Below are 17482 nucleotides of genomic sequence, written 5' to 3'. Positions count from 1 at the left end.
ACGAGAAGAACAAGAACACGACCAGAACCGGGCAATAATGAATGATTGATTAAATGATTGAATGAAACTGGAATGCCGGAAAGAGATGGCCACCATGCGAGTCAAATGGTAAGATCGACTGCCAGTGGGGCGAGTGGAATGCAGACTATGGACTATGGGCTAATGTGTACGGGCGCAGAGAGGTGAGAGGTGAGAGGTGAGAGGCAGGGAAAGGAAGACGATGAAGATGAAATAGATTCATCGCACCATTTTGATGAGTTTCAACCCCTCTCTTCATCCCGTCCTAGAAGATCCATGGAACTTAGTACCTACTTCGTACACTGACTGCTCTGGGTTTGCTGTTCTTCACGCACTCCAACCCAGGAACTACTCGCTGCTACTCGAGTGAGTTGACTACTTCTTACCTCACTCCTTAAGTTCAAAGGACCATCCAAAGGACCGTCTGTTCGGAGGATTTCCCCTTGGACGCATTAATGGATACCTTAGTTCCTGCACACCCAGCAAAGATCCACCGATTGAATCCTCAAACATTGCCCAACGGAGTATTTCCATGGGCTCCATATCTTTGGGTGAGAACCACTGAATCCGAAAGAAAGTCTTGGCCTTTACCGCCACAGCTCGCTTCATTCCTACCAGGCACGGATGCGGCAAGCCACGCAGGGAGAAGCTACGAGTTATCAGTGGAGGTGGTGAAGTGATAGACGTCTGATTACAGCAGTGGCCCAGAATCTCAGGCTGGATTAGCTTTGCGGGGGAGGAACTGAGCGCAAGCTACCTGCCTCTGCTTGTTCGCCTCTCGGTCCGGTCACGGGCGCGGCCCTCCATGTGATGCAGCCATCGGCCGGGATCGTCTCACGTGGAAGCGCAGCACACGCCTGTCCATTGGCGATCATCGAGGGTCGCGCGGGGGGTGGACTGGCATCCCTCTGGCTGGTGCTGGGAGACATCCTTAGTGGGGTTGATTACCGTGAAGGGTGGACAGAACATCAACTAGATGGAGACGACAAACCGGGGTGGCTTGGTCGGTTGATCACCTCGACAGCTGCGTCCCGTCTATCTCGTTGAGACCATTTAATAATTCAGACCTTTTTTAGGCATGGGAATAAACAATGCAATGCGAGACATATATGAGAGCGCGCCCCGCTGGTATGAGAGCAAGCGTCTCGGCTGCAACCACCCGAGCAATATATATATGTGATGGTGGGGGCACCAGCTGGGTCATCCACCATCTGTCTGGTGATTGATCATGTTGCAACCCTTCGGGTGAACTCAGGTTGCTGTATAGAACTTCACCGTCTGAACATCGTGCGAAATAGGTTTCACCGCAACTCGGACTAGTCGAGCTGGTCGACCGCGAAGAATGTCAACCCAAGACCAGTGGCGCAATTGGCCCTGGGTACTGGGTAGTAGTGATCATGGAGTGAACCGTTAGCTTCCGAGGTGGAACCGGGGCAAAGCTGTCCCCATGATAACGAGGGAATCGGTGAAGGACGAGGAGGGTGCGATTGGTTCGCTTGAAGGAAGAGGACGTTTTCGCCGCTTATAGAATTGGTAGAGACTTTGACTATCACTTAGTGAACCATAAGAGCCATAATAAGGGTGGTTTTGAATTGAGTTGCGATTCAAAGATCAACCCAGCAAGAAGCGGTGGGAGAAGGAAGGAAGACAGAAAGAAGAGATGACGAGATGACGATGACGGAGAGAGGGAAAGATAAACAATAGTCAGACCCTGCTATAACAGAGTCACAAAGTAGTACGTAATTCGGTCTCCGTAGAAGTTGGGGAACCTGGAACTTGAAATCGTCTGGTCAATTGGATGGACATATTCATGGATAGTGCAGTATCGTTGCAGTTGCAGGTGGTTGTTCCTGAGAAGGAAGCCTTAGAGGTGAGGAATTTAGTTATTTACTGAGTACTGAGTAATATCTGTAGACTGATTGTAAAGATCTCCGACCGGTGGAGCTTTCTCAGACTGGCAGATGATGGAGTGCGCACTGCGTACTCTTGCCTGCTTACTGTAATTGCCTGCTTGCTTTGCTTTGCTTGGCTTCCTACCAAACTCCACTATCGTAATGTAATTAACTACACAGTACTCCGTACCTTAGCTAGTCCACGGTTAATTTACCTACTGCTACAACTGCTGCTGCTGCAGCAGCTCCTCAGTGACTGACTTACCCGCTACTGCGAGCTGCCGTCTCTTTCTCTTCTCCAGTTCTTCTTCTTCCTCCTCCTCCTCTCTTTCCCTTCCCCATTCCCCAAGCTCTCTCTCTCTCTCTCTCCCTCCCCCAACTCCCTTCTCCCCCCTCCCCATTTCTCTTTCTCTTCTCTTTGATCATTGAATCCGATCTTCTCCCCTCACCATCCTCTTGTCCGATCGGGCCACTTTTCCATGTCCGTATAAAAGCGACCGCTGGACTAGTAGGGAACATAGGGACAGGGACAAAGAAACTTGGACACTTCTGCTCTCTCATCAACCTTCCCATCCGCCGCTTTCTCTATCTAAAAGTGGTGCTCACTAACCGAACTTGACCATCCATCCTGCCGCCTCGCAATCTCCCAGCCGCTAGTATCAGCAGAGCCTCCCCCCCCCCCGGCCCCTTCTTTGTTGTTCTATCGCCCATTCGATCTTTCCTCCTTCATCCTATCGATCCCCGATCGTTAATCTCTATTGCGAGCTATTCTTGTCCATACAAGTATACCGCCTTGTTTGTGCTTGATGCAACAAGGAAAGCAACAAGGAGGCAAGAATACCCAGACGAGTGGCTCTCCCTCTGTCTACGATCGTACTTAGGCGTCCTATCGCCATTTGTCGTCCTTGAAGTCATTGCTTGCGGGGCCTCTTCCTGGTCCTGCGGGCTTCTACAACTAAAGACATGAGTGGAATTACGAGCGCTTGTTTGTCCTGCTTATCGACAGTGGACCGTTGGTGCCATATCTCGGCATGCCTCGGTCCGATCGGTGGTCGCTCTAGGGATGGGATTTATGAATCCACTTTGGCAGACAATGAACGCGAAGCAGTCTCTGACTTACTGCAGTTTCTCGATGCGGTAAGCTCCGTCCTCTCTCACGCCGTCAACTTCTCTCTGGGGGATCACTCACACATGTACGGCAGCAACAACGTCAAGAGATCGATTTCTTCAATGGCGAGCCTCTTCGGGCTTTGAGCACTTTGGTGTATTCCGACAATGTAGAACTTCAGCGAAGTGCAAGTTTGACCTTTGCTGAGGTTACAGAGCGAGGTACGTACGAGGCGCATAGAATTGATTACAGCAAGGAGCTGACGGCTGAGTTACCCGATCATAGATGTACGCGAAGTCGATCGGGACACTCTCGAGCCTATCCTTTTCTTACTGCAGAGCTCCGACATCGAAGTGCAACGGGCGGCCAGTGCAGCACTGGGAAACTTGGCTGTGAACGGTAGACCCTTCCCTTCCCTTCCTCAACAATCGCGGTTGCTAATTCGGTCCAGCGGAGAACAAGGTCTCGATCGTCGCGTTGGGAGGTCTGGCTCCTCTAATACGGCAGATGATGTCCCCTAATGTCGAGGTCCAATGTAATGCGGTTGGTTGTATCACGAACCTGGCTACCCATGAGGATAACAAGGCCAAAATCGCCCGCTCCGGCGCATTGGGCCCATTGATCCGGCTGGCGAAATCGAAGGACATGCGAGTACAGCGTAATGCGACTGGCGCGCTGCTGAATATGACACACTCGGGTCAGACACCTCACTACAATAGCGACAGCCTTACCTCGCTAACAGAATGCGCAGATGACAACCGACAACAACTCGTCAACGCAGGCGCCATTCCTGTTCTGGTCCAATTGCTATCCTCCTCCGATGTTGATGTACAATATTACTGCACTACTGCCTTGAGCAATATCGCCGTCGACTCGTCGAACCGCAAGCGACTAGCGCAGACTGAGTCTCGATTAGTCCAGTCGCTTGTGCATCTCATGGATTCCTCGACACCAAAGGTCCAATGCCAAGCTGCTCTGGCATTGCGCAACCTGGCTTCTGATGAAAAATATCAGCTTGAGATTGTGCGCGCGAAGGGACTTTCGCCGCTTTTACGACTCTTGCAGTCCTCTTACCTGCCCCTGATCCTCTCCGCCGTCGCATGCATTCGCAACATCTCCATACACCCCCTCAACGAATCTCCCATCATCGACGCGGGATTTCTCAAACCTCTAGTCGATTTGCTCGGCTCGACCGACAATGAGGAGATACAATGTCATGCCATCTCGACGCTGCGGAATTTGGCGGCAAGCTCTGACCGTAACAAGGAGCTCGTCCTTCAGGCTGGAGCGGTTCAAAAGTGCAAGGACTTGGTTCTGCGTGTACCTCTTAGCGTACAATCTGAGATGACGGCTGCGATCGCTGTGCTGGCCCTCAGCGACGAATTGAAGCCTCATCTTCTGAACCTTGGTGTCTTTGACGTTTTGATCCCTCTCACCGAGTCGGAGAGCATTGAGGTGCAAGGAAACAGTGCCGCAGCCCTGGGCAATCTCTCATCCAAAGGTATGTGAGCCGCTAGTCTACGGGCCTCATAATACGGATTATGTAGACTAACGTGCGATAGTGGGAGATTATTCGATTTTCGTGCGCGACTGGGCGGATCCTAACGGTGGCATTCACGGCTACCTGAGCCGGTTTCTGGCAAGCGGCGACCCGACATTCCAGCACATCGCTATCTGGACTTTGCTACAACTTCTCGAATCTGATGACCAGAGACTGATTGGGTACATTGCCAAATCGGATGATATTGTTCAGATGGTCAAGTCGATCTCTGATAAGAACATCGAATCTGACGAAGAAGATGCAGATGAGGGTGAAGGCGAGGTCATTGCGCTGGCACGGCGATGCCTCGAGTTCCTGGGGAGTGGTCACAAGCAGACCCTTGTAGAAGGCTAATTTAATTTCGTCTTTTCGAGCGCTGACGCCGGTTTTCGAAGCTCACTACTTCTGTCTTCTTTTTTCTACCTGATAATCATTCGATTCTTCCCCGTGTCTTCTGTCTTACCTACTATACCTTGAGTGTCCCTGTTATGTGGATGTTTTGCTACAATGACCTATATCTGTCACAGGTGTTAAGCGAGCATATGATTCGGTGTCACTTATCTATTATTTTATCATGTCAGCGAGCATTAGGTGTGAGTGATGAAACTGATTTGCTTTTGTTGGGAAATGTGACCTGCAGTTGCTCCTGGGTCACATACGAGTCATCTGCGCACATACGAGTCATCTGCGACTAACGCTGTATTTACTATGTACCTAAGAGCAGATCTCGATCGTATCATTTATCCATAGTTGATTTGATTAGCTTTTTATCATTAACGACATTGGAGCGATGATGTCATGTGTAAATGCGAATGCTCGTATCTTCCTGTGTTTGTTCTGTATGTCCATCCATAGCTGAGCGGGGAAAGAGTTTCTCCCGTCCGGAGCTCCGCCAAACTGAAAAAAGTAGTCAAGCTCTGCGGCGGTTCATCATTCCACTCCTGCCGAACAACAGACAGCCTTCCCTTCTACCATTCATTCTTCGGCTGCATCAGTTGCTTCTCGGCCCGAATGGCGAGCACACTACCAACTTTGGCCATTCCAGGTCAGCGCCTGGCCCCTGTGAGCTCTTACGCCGCGGGCCCCGGAACTCATGTGCAGAATGCGAACATCTACGCCTCAATCGCCGGTCCCGTTCTCGTCAGCCCCGCCAGCTCCAAAACCGCCAAGTCCACCCTGAGCGTCTCTCGCAGCCCCCTCCGCAAAGCTGCTCCTGCTGCCTCTCCGTCCGCACCAAAGTCCACCGCTCCCGGCCCCTCCAAACCACGGTACAACACCCTCCCCGCTGTCGACTCGATTGTGCTCGCGCGCGTGACGCGCGTACAGAAGCGACAGGCCACGGTCTCCATCCTCGTCGTGCTCGACGAGTCAGCCAGCAACAATAAGTCGGGGCCGCAGCCCACCACCACGACGACAACCCCCACCGGCGGTTCTTCGGACAACGACAACATCGAAGCGATCCTCTCCTCCGCCGCCAACCCGGAGAACCACAGCAACTCGGATGAGCTGCGGTTCCAGGCTCTCATTCGCAAGGAGGACGTCCGGGCCGTCGAGAAGGACCGCGTGGTCATGGACGAGATGTTCCGCGTGGGCGACATCGTGCGCGGCACTGTGATCTCCTTGGGCGACCAGAGCTTCTATTACCTCACGACGGCGCGCAACGACCTCGGGGTGGTGATGGCTCGCAGCGAGGCGGGCAATATGATGTTCCCTGTTAGTTGGAAGGAGATGCGGGATCCTGTCACGGGAGCTGCGGAGCTGAGGAAGGTTGCGCGGCCTTTTTGAGGCTCCTGCGTGATTGTTTGACGATGATTATGATTATGATAATGATGAAGTCGATGGAGTGGTGGATGGCTGGATGGGGTGGGACTGCGACAAAGGGACGCTCGGCTTGGCTGAGTCTTGAGCTTTCTGGGTGCAGGTGCACCAAGCCCGTCTGTCTGTCCGCATTTCATCTTGTCTTGTCTTGTCTTGCCTTCCGGAATGGTCCCATGAATGATTTCGCCTCAAACCATACCAACTCCTCTTCCCGAGAGGTCGGCTACCGGCTACAGTACAGCGGTTTGCTGGTCTTAGCTGGGAGTGGAAGCTCCTGGAACTTGGGGATGCCTCTTGTTTCGCGTGAGCATGGCTGGGGGCTGGTTGTGGGACTTGGATGGGAAACTTTGTTCGAGAAGGAAGTCTCTAGTCGCAGGCACAATCACTCTATCCCTGCTGGCATGCGGACCCCCGGTGTTCGGACCTGCACAACGTGCTCCAGGCTGCGGTTTGCGCCGTCTCAAGCTTGCTACATAACAATGGTACCGTTGAGACTGGTGTCGCAGGAACTTGGAATGTTGGCACTCTCGAGTGGCGGGTAGGATGGGCAAGAATTCACGCGACTGTACATATGGCAGTGCACCTTGCACCAAGCGACTCCGCTCAGGGCAATTCAAAACATGGTGGAATCGAGGCTTCTTGCATTAGGATTGAATCTAGAATAGAGTATATCTGAATCAACCGAAGTGTTAGCCACTTTTCCTGTTTGCGGAAATAGGTACTATTCGTATATCATTAATTCGATATTCTGATGCTTGGGGATTTGACACTAAAGTTGATGATGGTTTCAGCACACAATTCTGCTTCACTGGATTACTGAGTAGAATAGAACTATGTGCCACTCGAACTTGAGAGATCAAAGCACTGACCGATGACGTGCACATACCATCAATAGCATGCAAGACCTCCTAGGGTAGCGTAGTACTCTCCCATCTTTATATTCCAAGCTTCTGTTGGCATGATTACACCAACCACCGAGCGACCCGATCGTATCATACTATTTGAACAACAACAACAACACAAAGCACCAACCCTTGAAGACGATTTCATTTCTAAAACCTATACACAGCTCCCACCCACGCCCCCAAAAGATCTAAAGATCTACTTCTTCAAAGTCTTCTGCTTCTCGGCATCAATCAACTTTCGGCCCTGCACGACCAAGCCCTTCCGCCGGCGCACGGCATCCATGTACCGCTTAGCGACGTTCTCGCGGTCGGCCAACTCGCCCAGATCCTCGAGCTCCTCCTCGGTGGCGGGCACCCAGAAGGGGTCCTCGTCGAGGGCCTCGTAGCCCGCGAAGATCAGCTGCGGCTGGGCGGCGCCCGACGTGCGCTTGCGGATCTCGTCGGCGAACCCGAACGACTCGGCCACGGGGAGAAGGGCCAGGATCGTGAAGAACGGGGTGCCTTCCTTCATCGTTTCGGAGAGGATGCGGCCCCGGCGGCGGGTGATGACGCCGTAGACGCGGCCTAGGACTTCGGCTATTCCGGGGGGGTTAGCTTTGTGTTTGAGAAATTTTGGGGGTGGGGGTGGGGGTAACACGGTTTTTTTTTGTGAAGGGGAGGGGGGGATAACATACTCGACGCTTGAATCTCACAACTATACATGGCAAGCATGATGCGGGGACTCCAATCTAGGAATCCCTGCGAGATACTCTCGCGGACCAGGCGGATGGCTTCACCCGTCAGCCGGCCTAGATCGAGGTCTTCGCCGTTGGTGGAGGTCGCGGAGAGTTCTTCTAAGAATACGGCGACGCCTTGCATGGGTTCCTGGCAGAGGGGCCCTTGGCCCGTTGCGAGTTGGAAGGCGTACGCGATCTTGTCGTTGAAGTCGCGGACGATCAGGGCCTCGCGGTTGTTGGTGGTGTCTGCGGTGACGGTGGGTTGCTGTTTGGGGTCGTCGAGGAGGCTTTGGGGGGGCTGAATGTTAGTTATGTGTGCTTTATTATGAGGTTTGAGGGGGTGGGGGCTGGTGGAAGAAAAGGGCGCTGCTGGCTGCTGCTGGCTGGACTTACAATTTCTCGCAGGTGTTCACGGTTGTAGCATCCACCAGGATGTTAGGGCCAACTCGTCGGGGCCCAAAGGCCGTGATCCGGTCGACCACGTTCTTCCACAGCTCTTTGTCCTCTTTGACCTCTTCGTCGAAGATCTTGTTGAGCTCGGCGCGGAATTCCTGCAGCGACAGGAGAGTCGCCTCGCGGGCTTCCTCGGTGGTGGCTTCGCTGGCTTCCACGGGCTGGCTGCTCTCCACCGTACCTTCGGTGTCGGTGCCACCGGATTTGTTCTCCGCAGCAGTTCGTTTCTGAGTTTGCAGTCGCTTGATGGTCCCCACGTGCTTGGAAAAGAACTCCGTGACAGCCGATGGCAGGGGCACCACACGCAGTCGCATGGTCAGTTGCTTCGAGGGCGACACGGCCAGGATGCCGCCGCGGCCGAGCTCGGGGTTCTTGGGTGCGGCCATCTCCGGGGCGCTGATGATCGTCTCGCGGTAGGGCACGATGGTCTGACCGGTTTGGATGTCACATTTGGCGAAACGCTCGCGCAGGTCCTTCAAGCAACGTTCTAAGTGCAGTTCACCAGCTGTCAGGATCACATGCTCACCGCTGTCGAGGACCTCGTATTGCGCGCAAGGGTCACTTTGTTCGAGGAGCCGTAGGCCGGTGACCATCTTACTCAAGTCGGCCGGGTTCACAGGCTCCAGGGCAACGCGGACGATGGGAGGAGTGTTCAACGAAACACCCGCCAAGTTGATGCTACCCTCAAGTTGCGAGCAGAGCGTCCCCGTCTTCAAGACGTGGCCAGCAAGACCTCCAATACCAAAAACAACACCCGCAGGCACGGACTGGAGAGGCTCCAAGCTTCGTCCCATTAGCAGGTACAGATCGGTGACTGTAACCTTCTGGGGTTCGGGGCTGGCATGCGGGTTCTCCGGGTTGAACTTGGGAGCGATCACATACACGGAGTCTCCCACGGAGAGCGTACCCGAGTAGAGACGTGCGAACCCAATCAAATGTTCGGGGTCCTCTTTCTCCTCGAGCTCAGCTGGCGCATCGTCAAGATAGGTCCGTTCGAGGGCGGACGTCACGCGAGAGAAATCGTCTTGCTGCTGACCGCCAGCTTCCGCCTGCATTTTGGCGATCTCCTCTCTCTTCTTGCGGGCTATCTCCCGCGCTTCATCCGCGGACATGGTGGTACCAGAGCGCTTCTTGCTCGAGGAGAGCTCACTCCCTGGGATGGCGACCATCTTACTGACGTAGGCCACAACTGGCTCTTTCGGCTCCGTCTTGAAGCTGATCATGGCGTCCTTCACCTTCTGGTCGACGAAGTCTGCTCCCGGGGAGTCTGCAATCAAGGCCGGTAGACGGGTTGCTTGAGCTGCGGGCGGACTGGGAAGGTATTCAATGACAGAGACCAGGACAGCGGTCGAAAGAGGCAGCCACATCGAGAACAAGGTGGTCATGATGTTCTTAGGGTCGCGGGAGCGTAGGATGTAAGGAGGAATGTTGATGTTCAGAGATTTGGTGATCTTTTCCAACAAGGCTGGATCGCTGTTGACGGTCAGTAAACGAACAAGGGACCGTGAACAGGTAACTTCTCTTACCCCCGCCCTGAACCTCCGCCAGTCGTCGCTTCGTATGCTGCCCAGATACTGTCCAGCACAAGCTGAACGAACATCGGCTTGAGAGCGCGGCCCTTCAGGTGCTTCTGCCCAAGGACTCGCTTGGTCTTGGGATCCAGATAATAGTCTCCCCAGAGGACCTTCTCCAGAATCTCACGGTTGATTCCGAGCTTCTTCTCGTAGATCACAGCGAACTGTCGAACTGTAAAGGCCCAGCCATCGACTGCACTGCAGAAGATGACGTTGTTCTTCTCTGGTGCAAAGTACAGATCCTCGTCGTCCTTCTCCTCATACTCAGTCGTTTGCTCGTCGTCGTGATCTTGTTTCTTGTTGAGGCGCTCTTCCATGCGCTCCCGCCACTGCAGGTCCTCTTCCATGCGCTCACCCTGGTAGAAACTTCCGATCACCGCATTGACCTGCTCCAGCAGCTTGCTCATATGCAAGTAGGCCTCGCCAGGGCTCATCTTCAGCTCCGTCACCAGTCGGTCGATCTTGTTGATCACCAGAATGGGCTTCAGTTGCTCCACCCAGGCTTGACGCAGCACGGTGACCGTCTGACTGCAGACGCCCTCGACAGCGTCGACCAGAACAACGGCACCGTCGCATAGGCGCGAGGCAGTCGACACTTCGCTGCTGAAATCGATGTGCCCTGGAGAATCGATCAGGTTGATCAGATACTCCTTGGGCTCGGGGGCGGCGTCGGGCGCGGGACGGCGCATCATGGAGAAGAACAGAGAGATGGCCGACGACTCCATGGTGATACCCCGGAGCTGCTCATCTGGACGGGAGTCCAGGTAGCGGATCTTGCCCGCCAGCTTGGGAGAGATAATACCATTGGTGGCAATCAGACTATCCGTCAAGGATGTTTTACCATGATCCTGTATGATATCAACTTGTAAGTCTCGAGGTCCCTTGCGGCCACAGGATCAGATTTTTTTTTAAGGCTGCTACCTACAACGTGAGCGAGAATGCAGATCTGAATGTAAACATTAGCGTTGTTCTGGCTGTGTTGCGACAAAGAAACATGAGTGCGCGAGGAAGTCCGACGTCATGTCATGCAAAGTGGGATGGTGGAGGGGTAAATTGAGACTGAACTTACATTCCGGATATCATTGGGCTTCCGTTGTAGACGAACGAGGTCATCTACATTGACAACAGGCATCTTGAAGACGGATTGGTGCTGTCACACAGCTCCCACGGTTTCAAGAGTGAGGTTCGATTGAATGAACGGATGGGTTGGTTTTTTGGTTCCGCCGTTCGCTGCGGAATTCGAGGGGGAAAAATTGTCTCGGGATTTTGGTCCTGCGTCAGGGTCCTGACTCTCTTCTTTCCACCCCGCGAACTGGAGTCAGGTATACTAGAGTAGACTGACAGAAAAGATTGTGCTTGAGATGTCTTAATAGAAGGATGAATAGGGAGTTGGTGGATTCCACGCACTTCCTGATTATTAATTGCTGCGGTTTGACAGTAACTACAATTACGGGACCGCCACTGCACATATCAAATATGCCAGCAAGGTGTCTATTCATACAGCGCAATAGAGCATTTGATCTGAGATCTAGGGTATCATCTGTTGGGCTATGTTCATGAGTCAAAATCTGTCATCATGACTCATCGTCAAACGAAAGCTTGATCTTCTTCTTCTGTTTCGCTTTTCGCACGCCCGACGAGTCTTTCTTTGTGGTGTCTTCACTCTCTGCGGCTGGGGTGTCTTCACCGATAACCTTGGCTTGTTTTCTTTTGCGTGGCCCGCCAATTTCGGCGATGTTCTGCTTGGAGGCCGATGTCTCAGCCCCAGTGTCTGATCTACTACCCTCCCCGGGCTGGCCTGCGGACTTGTTTTCGTCCTTATGATCCTTGTCGGATTGATCATCATCCTCGGAGGGTTTGTCTCCTCGCACAAGAGCTTCATATTCCTCTTTGGAGATGATGTCGTTGCTCTCTTCGTCCACGTAGGTAGGTCCATCGTCGTCGTGTTCCTCACGCGGCTTCCGTGGCCGGGCAACGGGTCTCTCAAGGCGACCCGAATTGTCCCCGTACTGATTTCTAAGTCTCTGTAGAAAAGCTGGCTCCTTGGCCTCTGCGACATGTTACTCAGAGTCCCGGATGCTGCTGGGGTCGAACGTACCGTAGGCGAGGTCTTTTGACTTGAAGGACATGATTGTGACCAGCCAGGAATGCAGTCTGTTAGCTATGCACGAGTGAGTGTAGTGAGTTTATCCATATGTACAGATATGAGGTTTGGAGTTGTTATCGAAGCAGCTCAGGACGCGGCCACAATAGCGCTTCACAGCAAAGGTGTGGGGAACCTCTTAAGTTCTAGTGTCGCGTCCACTGCTGTGACGTAGAAAGCCACGCTGTCACTCCGTAATCTGGTGAAATTTGACTTCAATGCTGTGTGGAATTTTTGTCAAACGAATTGTGATCAAGAGTCAAGGTAGCCAGAAGGCAATACTTTGTTTTCTAAAGCTCCATCGGTCGAAAAGGAGGAGCTCGAATGGTAAGGTTGAACCGCCAAGCAATCGTCAGCGATCAGGCTTGCGGTGCGGCTAATCCAGATCGGGCGAGGTCGAAAAGTCCAAAGGAGCCCGCAAGCTGCACCTTCAACCAACAACCTCCCCATCAATCATCACATTCACATAAACATGCTGTGCGCAAGTGAGTCTATGGATCTTATGCGTCTGTGTAGCTTCGATGCTGACCAAAAATTGCCAATAGTCTCAGGAGAGGCACCACAAGTGCCCGTCGTTTCGCCCAAGAGCGGTACGTTGCACCCTCTCGCGTGCGCATCAATGCGACCTACTCGTATCTGACGTCTCAGCAGGCAGTGTGTTCGAGAAGCGACTCATCGAGGCGTACATTGCGGAGAACGGCAAGGACCCCGTCAATGGGGAGGAGCTTGCCGCAGACGAACTCATCGAAGTCAAGTCCCAGCGCGTTGTCCGGCCTAGACCCCCCACCCTCACCTCGATCCCCTCATTGCTCAGCGTCTTCCAGGAGGAGTGGGATGCCCTGGCTCTTGAGACCTACACGCTACGACAGACTCTGGCACAGACCCGGCAGGAATTGAGCGCGGCGCTCTACCAGCACGATGCCGCCGTTCGGGTGATTGCTCGGTTGACGAAAGAAAGGGACGAAGCCCGCGATGCACTATCTAAGGTTACTGTCAGTGCCAAGGGCGCTGGCGAGGCTATGCAGGTGGATTCGACTGGTCTGCCCGAAGCCGTCCTAGCTCGCGTGGAAAGTACACAGGCTGCGTAAGTCTTCCGTGCCATGACCAACTGGCAGGAGCCCGCTGCTGACTCACTCGCAAACAGGCTCTCCAAGACCCGTCGCAAGCGTCCCATCCCCGAGGGCTGGGCTACGAGTGAAGCGATCTCCGCCTTCAAGCCTACCCAAACCTCCGAGACTCTCCAGCCCGGCGCAAAGACGTTGTCTGTCAACTCGTCCGGTGAATTGGCTATCGTCGGCGGCGCAGACGGTACCGCCAGTGTGTACTCCGTATCCCAGAAACAGGTGGTTCAAGCCCTGCCAGCGAGTGGACCCATCACTAGTGCTGCATGGGCTGGTGAGAAGGCTATCATTGCTTCCTCTACGGGCTCTGTCAAAGTCTTTGAGAATGGAACCGAGATTGCGAACTTCAGCTCTCACGCTGGAGCCGCCACGGCTGTGGCTGTACATGCCACTGGCGACATCGTTGCTTCCGTTGGCGCCGACAAGAGCTACGTGCTGTATGACTTGACGACGAACTCTGTTATCACCCAGATCTTTAGCGATGCTTGTAAGCAGCCCTTTGGAAGTCCCTTACTGGGTGGAATCCGACTAACGCTCGATGTTTGATCTAGCCCTCCTTTCCATTCACTTCCACCCTGATGGCCACCTCCTTGCTGCCGGTGGTCAGGATGGCCAAATCAAGATTTTCGATGTCAAGACCGGTGCTGCCGCCGCGAGCTTCGCCATGCCCGCCCCGGTGAAGGGTCTCTTCTTCTCCGAGAACGGTACTTTCTTGGCTGCCGTGGCTGAGAACTCCACCACTGTGTCCATCTGGGATCTTCGCAACGGTCAGGAGATCAAGGTGATTGAGACAGGCAGCCAGGTTGATTCTATCAACTGGGACTACACCGGACAATTCCTGCTCACGGCCGGACCCAGCGGGTTGACGGTGAACCACTACTCCAAGGCGGCCAAATCGTGGTCGGAGTCCCTGCGGAGCGCCGTACCCGCGGTGGCAGCGGTCTGGGGTTCTGCTGCTCAGAGCATTGTGGCGCTGAACACTGAGGGAGGTGTGACTCAGCTTACCGCACAGTAATTCTGTTTGATACCTGGTGAATTTGGATCCAAAATCAACAATGATTATTCTGTAATTCTAGCTGGCTGTGGTTTCATTTGATCATTTGTGAATGGCGTCTCTGCTTGGACTCTTTCTTTTTTTCGTGTTTTGCTTTTCCATCCCACGAGCCAGACCATGAACCGGATCATTAAATTCCAATGAACCAGAATAAACAGAACAAAATGAGTTTTGGTGGTGCCTGATCACATATAGAAACAAAACCGAGTTGTCACCCAAGTTTGGCCAGTTGTTGTTGGAGCGGGCAAAATCCCGGCTGAGAAAAGGTCATTGGCGCATTGGCAGCGTCACCGGTTACATACAGTCAGTGTACTCCGTAACGTTACTACTGTACATAACTTAACTATCCAACCCTTGATTAATCTGATTAATCACCACCACAGTTCAACCGGAGGAAAAGAAACCCAAGGGAGCCGATATGCCGGGACCCAGCCAAAAGCCGAAAAAACTAAAGGACTACCATTGATATGGACCTCTAACCGCTCTCAGTCCTTCACCTCCACTGCCTACTAAGCAACCATTAACTATGGCCTCCACCGTCTACCGCCGGCAATGAGGCCTAAACTCCGCCTCGGCCTTTCTTTGATAACAACCTCCCACTCTTCTCTCTCCACTTCTCTCTCATCTCTCTCTCCCCCTTTCCTCACTTCCCCTCGCTTGGGGCTTCATCTGCTGTTTCATTTTCACTCGGATGCCCATCATGAGTGACGATTCAGGTGTTCAATTTGTGACTTCTAGGCCAAGGAAGGTTGGTAGTCTCCTTCTCTCCCCGCTAGTCCGCCCATTTTGCCGCATGCCCTCAATCTTTCCCCTCAGGCGGGGTACACCCATCTCGGCCTCGTTGAGTTATCTATAACTTAACTGACCTTTTATGCAGCGACCGCATCATGAAATAGCAAGAGCTACACCCCCACAATTTTCCGGCGGCGAGTCATCATCGTCCAGGACGCTTCCTCCGCCCTCGCCACCACGACGGCGGTATCCCGGAGATGGCTTTGACTTTCGTCGGCCCATCGCATCGGCGACCCCCAACGCAGAAGAAGTCATCGACTTGACCCTGGACTCAGATCCTCCTCAGCCCAACGCAACTCACGATGTTCGGAATAACCACCAAGATCACTCCACACAAATCTCACAATCGAGGGTCCCGGTAGTGGTGGATCTGGAAGAAGAATATGAAGACTTGACGCAAGATGAACCTCCCAGCAGCCCGGAGGTACAGTTTATTGGTGCTACCGCTCGGCCTTCACGACCTCCTCCATCCTCGACGATTCCAGAATGGGCACCACAGTTATTAAGGATCTTCAACATGTCACAGGGCAGGTTCCCCGCACGACATCGAGTCTTGCGGCCACCAGATGTGGACGTATCATATATTGGAGAGCATCCAGCGGGCGCTATTGACCTGACGTTTAATTTCGACATGCGAAGACCTGACGTGAGAAGACCTGAAAGACCCCCGGCGAGCGCCTACAAGCCGCCGAGCCCTCCACCGGATGGATTCACAAGGACTCTTGAAGAGGATGACGTTGTGGTATGCCCTAACTGCGACGGGGAGCTGGGCGTTGGCGATGAGATTAGGCAGCAAACATGGGTAGCAAAGCAATGTGGACATGTACGTACCCTTCCTCGTTCCCTTCGACCATTGCAAGGCCACTACTAACGTGCACAGGTATACTGTGGCCGTTGTGCCCACCACCGCTCCAAGGCCAAATCAAAAAAGTCGTCCTCCACAAAACCATTCTCTGTATGTCAGGTGCCAGACTGTGGCAAACCAGTCAGCTCACACAAAGCCATGCTTCAAATCTATCTCTGACCCATGGTCCATCTTGCTGCATTTTTGAGGATTTGGGAGTCATGAGAACAGGTTTGCATTTGGTTGCATGTTGCTGGCGTTTAACTGCGGGGCTTCTTTCACATTCTCATAACATATGACCACGATGCATCAGGATACCCCATTTTCTTCTCATTTCTAATGTTCATCCCTCCCTTCCGCCTTTTAGTCGAAGGGTTGCACCATGTTTCTTGTCGATATCGGTCTTAAGCATTCTGGTCCGGATACGATATGCATTGGCCTTGCATATACATGTGGATAATGATATTGTTCCAATATACTTAGATGACGCTTTTCCAAGATAGCACATACCCGTAGGAACAATTTCAAAAGCAATTTGTACATATGATACATATCCGGTTGCAAGACAGAACCACGTTGGGGGTTCTCCCGCGGGAGAAGGGAATGCCGAAGCATGAAACAAAGCTAGCCCATAACGAATAAACCAAACAAAAAGAGTTTCCAAATTGTAACACCACTGCAGTAACCAGATACCCAATTCCCACTTACACCGACTTGAGGCCACCGTGGAAAGGGTCCCAGATACCTCTCACGCTCTCGTTAAGACTCGTGATGGGCTTCTTGGTGCGCTTCGTCTTCTCGCCGCTGGCCGCCTTCAGCAGATTCGCCTTGTTGAAGATCTGCTCGGGCTCGAGGTTGCGGACACAGATCGCCTTCTCTCGGCCGTTGATGTAGTGTCCCTTGATGACGGGGTGCTTGTGTGGCCGGGGCGATACTCGGATCTCGATCTGGGGGTTGGCTTTGGCGAAAGAGGGGAGGTGGTGCTTGAGGAAGGAACTGTGTAGAGTTGAGAACCGTCAGTATATGCTTCCAGATTATGCTTCTCAAGCCTCTTCAGACTGGCTACTTGGGGAAGAGACGTACACCATGCCGCGAGAGCTACCAGCCCAGTCGCAGTAGTGGAAGTCCAACTGCTTGCATTGTAGGATAAAGGCTCCGACACCGTTCTAAACAAGCGCGTTAGTCCAATTCTTCAGGATACTTCAGGGATCTAGAGGCAAGAAACAGAACATACTCTGGCGGTCGTCACCGTCCGGATCCCTTGGACAGGCATGGCGCTGTATATTGTCTCTGTTGTCTGGTTTGGCCGGTCGAACGACTTTCCACACTGCAATCTCCAGAACCCGTGACACCCTGGTCGGGGACTTTTCAGCGGCGCGGCGCACCCGAGAATCCCCGCCCATCATTGGCCATGGCGGTAAACTCGGCTACCGCGACTAGGCGGCTCTCGACCGGTGCCAAGACAACTGGAACTCAACCTGGTACTAGCGGGAGCCCGTGGAAA

The 17482-nt window shown here is 53.2% G+C and overlaps 8 protein-coding genes across 8 annotated transcripts; 4 read left to right on the top strand and 4 right to left on the bottom strand.

Moving 5' to 3' along the window:
• Window positions 1-267: 267 nt before the first annotated feature.
• BO72DRAFT_449448 (uncharacterized protein) lies at window positions 268-978 on the bottom strand. The gene has a single exon (XM_040945025.1). The coding sequence runs from the start codon at window positions 945-947 to the stop codon at window positions 741-743; it is 207 nt and encodes a 68-aa protein (XP_040799741.1). The 5' UTR covers window positions 948-978; the 3' UTR covers window positions 268-740.
• A 1895-nt stretch (window positions 979-2873) lies between these two features.
• Window positions 2874-4912, top strand: vac8 (protein anchor VAC8; the record flags this gene model as incomplete). Its single annotated transcript, XM_040946980.1, has 6 exons — window positions 2874-3047; window positions 3113-3239; window positions 3304-3417; window positions 3470-3715; window positions 3770-4519; window positions 4581-4912. 6 exons carry the CDS (start codon window positions 2874-2876, stop codon window positions 4910-4912), a joined length of 1743 nt encoding a protein of 580 aa, XP_040799740.1.
• Window positions 4913-5486: 574 nt separating this feature from the next.
• Window positions 5487-6811, top strand: BO72DRAFT_158373 (exosome non-catalytic core subunit CSL4). The gene has a single exon (XM_040939285.1). It carries the CDS (start codon window positions 5570-5572, stop codon window positions 6341-6343), a length of 774 nt encoding a protein of 257 aa, XP_040799739.1. The 5' UTR covers window positions 5487-5569; the 3' UTR covers window positions 6344-6811.
• A 508-nt stretch (window positions 6812-7319) lies between these two features.
• On the bottom strand, window positions 7320-11439 carry BO72DRAFT_449444 (GTPase RIA1). The gene is made up of 6 exons (XM_040945024.1): window positions 11094-11439; window positions 10950-10970; window positions 9977-10872; window positions 8391-9923; window positions 7956-8284; window positions 7320-7857 (listed from the first exon to the last, which is right to left on the bottom strand). Exons 1-6 carry the CDS (start codon window positions 11154-11156, stop codon window positions 7478-7480), a joined length of 3222 nt encoding a protein of 1073 aa, XP_040799738.1. The 5' UTR covers window positions 11157-11439; the 3' UTR covers window positions 7320-7477.
• A 78-nt stretch (window positions 11440-11517) lies between these two features.
• On the bottom strand, window positions 11518-12323 carry BO72DRAFT_449443 (DUF4604 domain-containing protein). Its single transcript, XM_040945023.1, has 3 exons — window positions 12225-12323; window positions 12123-12171; window positions 11518-12074 (listed from the first exon to the last, which is right to left on the bottom strand). Exons 2-3 carry the CDS (start codon window positions 12151-12153, stop codon window positions 11599-11601), a joined length of 507 nt encoding a protein of 168 aa, XP_040799737.1. The 5' UTR covers window positions 12154-12171; window positions 12225-12323; the 3' UTR covers window positions 11518-11598.
• A 38-nt stretch (window positions 12324-12361) lies between these two features.
• Window positions 12362-14559, top strand: BO72DRAFT_158387 (pre-mRNA-processing factor 19 family protein). The gene is made up of 5 exons (XM_040939286.1): window positions 12362-12652; window positions 12713-12757; window positions 12819-13251; window positions 13312-13775; window positions 13840-14559. The coding sequence occupies exons 1-5, from the start codon at window positions 12640-12642 to the stop codon at window positions 14301-14303; spliced, it is 1419 nt and encodes a 472-aa protein (XP_040799736.1). The 5' UTR covers window positions 12362-12639; the 3' UTR covers window positions 14304-14559.
• A 109-nt stretch (window positions 14560-14668) lies between these two features.
• Window positions 14669-16250, top strand: BO72DRAFT_158405 (putative RING finger domain protein). Its single transcript, XM_040939287.1, has 3 exons — window positions 14669-15090; window positions 15220-15957; window positions 16015-16250. The coding sequence occupies exons 1-3, from the start codon at window positions 15034-15036 to the stop codon at window positions 16156-16158; spliced, it is 939 nt and encodes a 312-aa protein (XP_040799735.1). The 5' UTR covers window positions 14669-15033; the 3' UTR covers window positions 16159-16250.
• A 148-nt stretch (window positions 16251-16398) lies between these two features.
• On the bottom strand, window positions 16399-17323 carry BO72DRAFT_407381 (mitochondrial 54S ribosomal protein mL43). The gene is made up of 3 exons (XM_040942354.1): window positions 17213-17323; window positions 17062-17144; window positions 16399-16974 (listed from the first exon to the last, which is right to left on the bottom strand). The coding sequence occupies exons 1-3, from the start codon at window positions 17249-17251 to the stop codon at window positions 16683-16685; spliced, it is 414 nt and encodes a 137-aa protein (XP_040799734.1). The 5' UTR covers window positions 17252-17323; the 3' UTR covers window positions 16399-16682.
• Between the last annotated feature and the right edge of the window lie 159 nt (window positions 17324-17482).

The sequence above is a fragment of the Aspergillus fijiensis genome (genome assembly GCF_003184825.1).
Source record: "Aspergillus fijiensis CBS 313.89 unplaced genomic scaffold BO72scaffold_34, whole genome shotgun sequence".
Classification (NCBI taxonomy): Eukaryota; Fungi; Ascomycota; class Eurotiomycetes; order Eurotiales; family Aspergillaceae; genus Aspergillus; species Aspergillus fijiensis.
The sequence above is the reverse complement of the archived record's forward strand: the minus strand, read 5'-3'. Positions and strand labels throughout refer to the sequence as shown.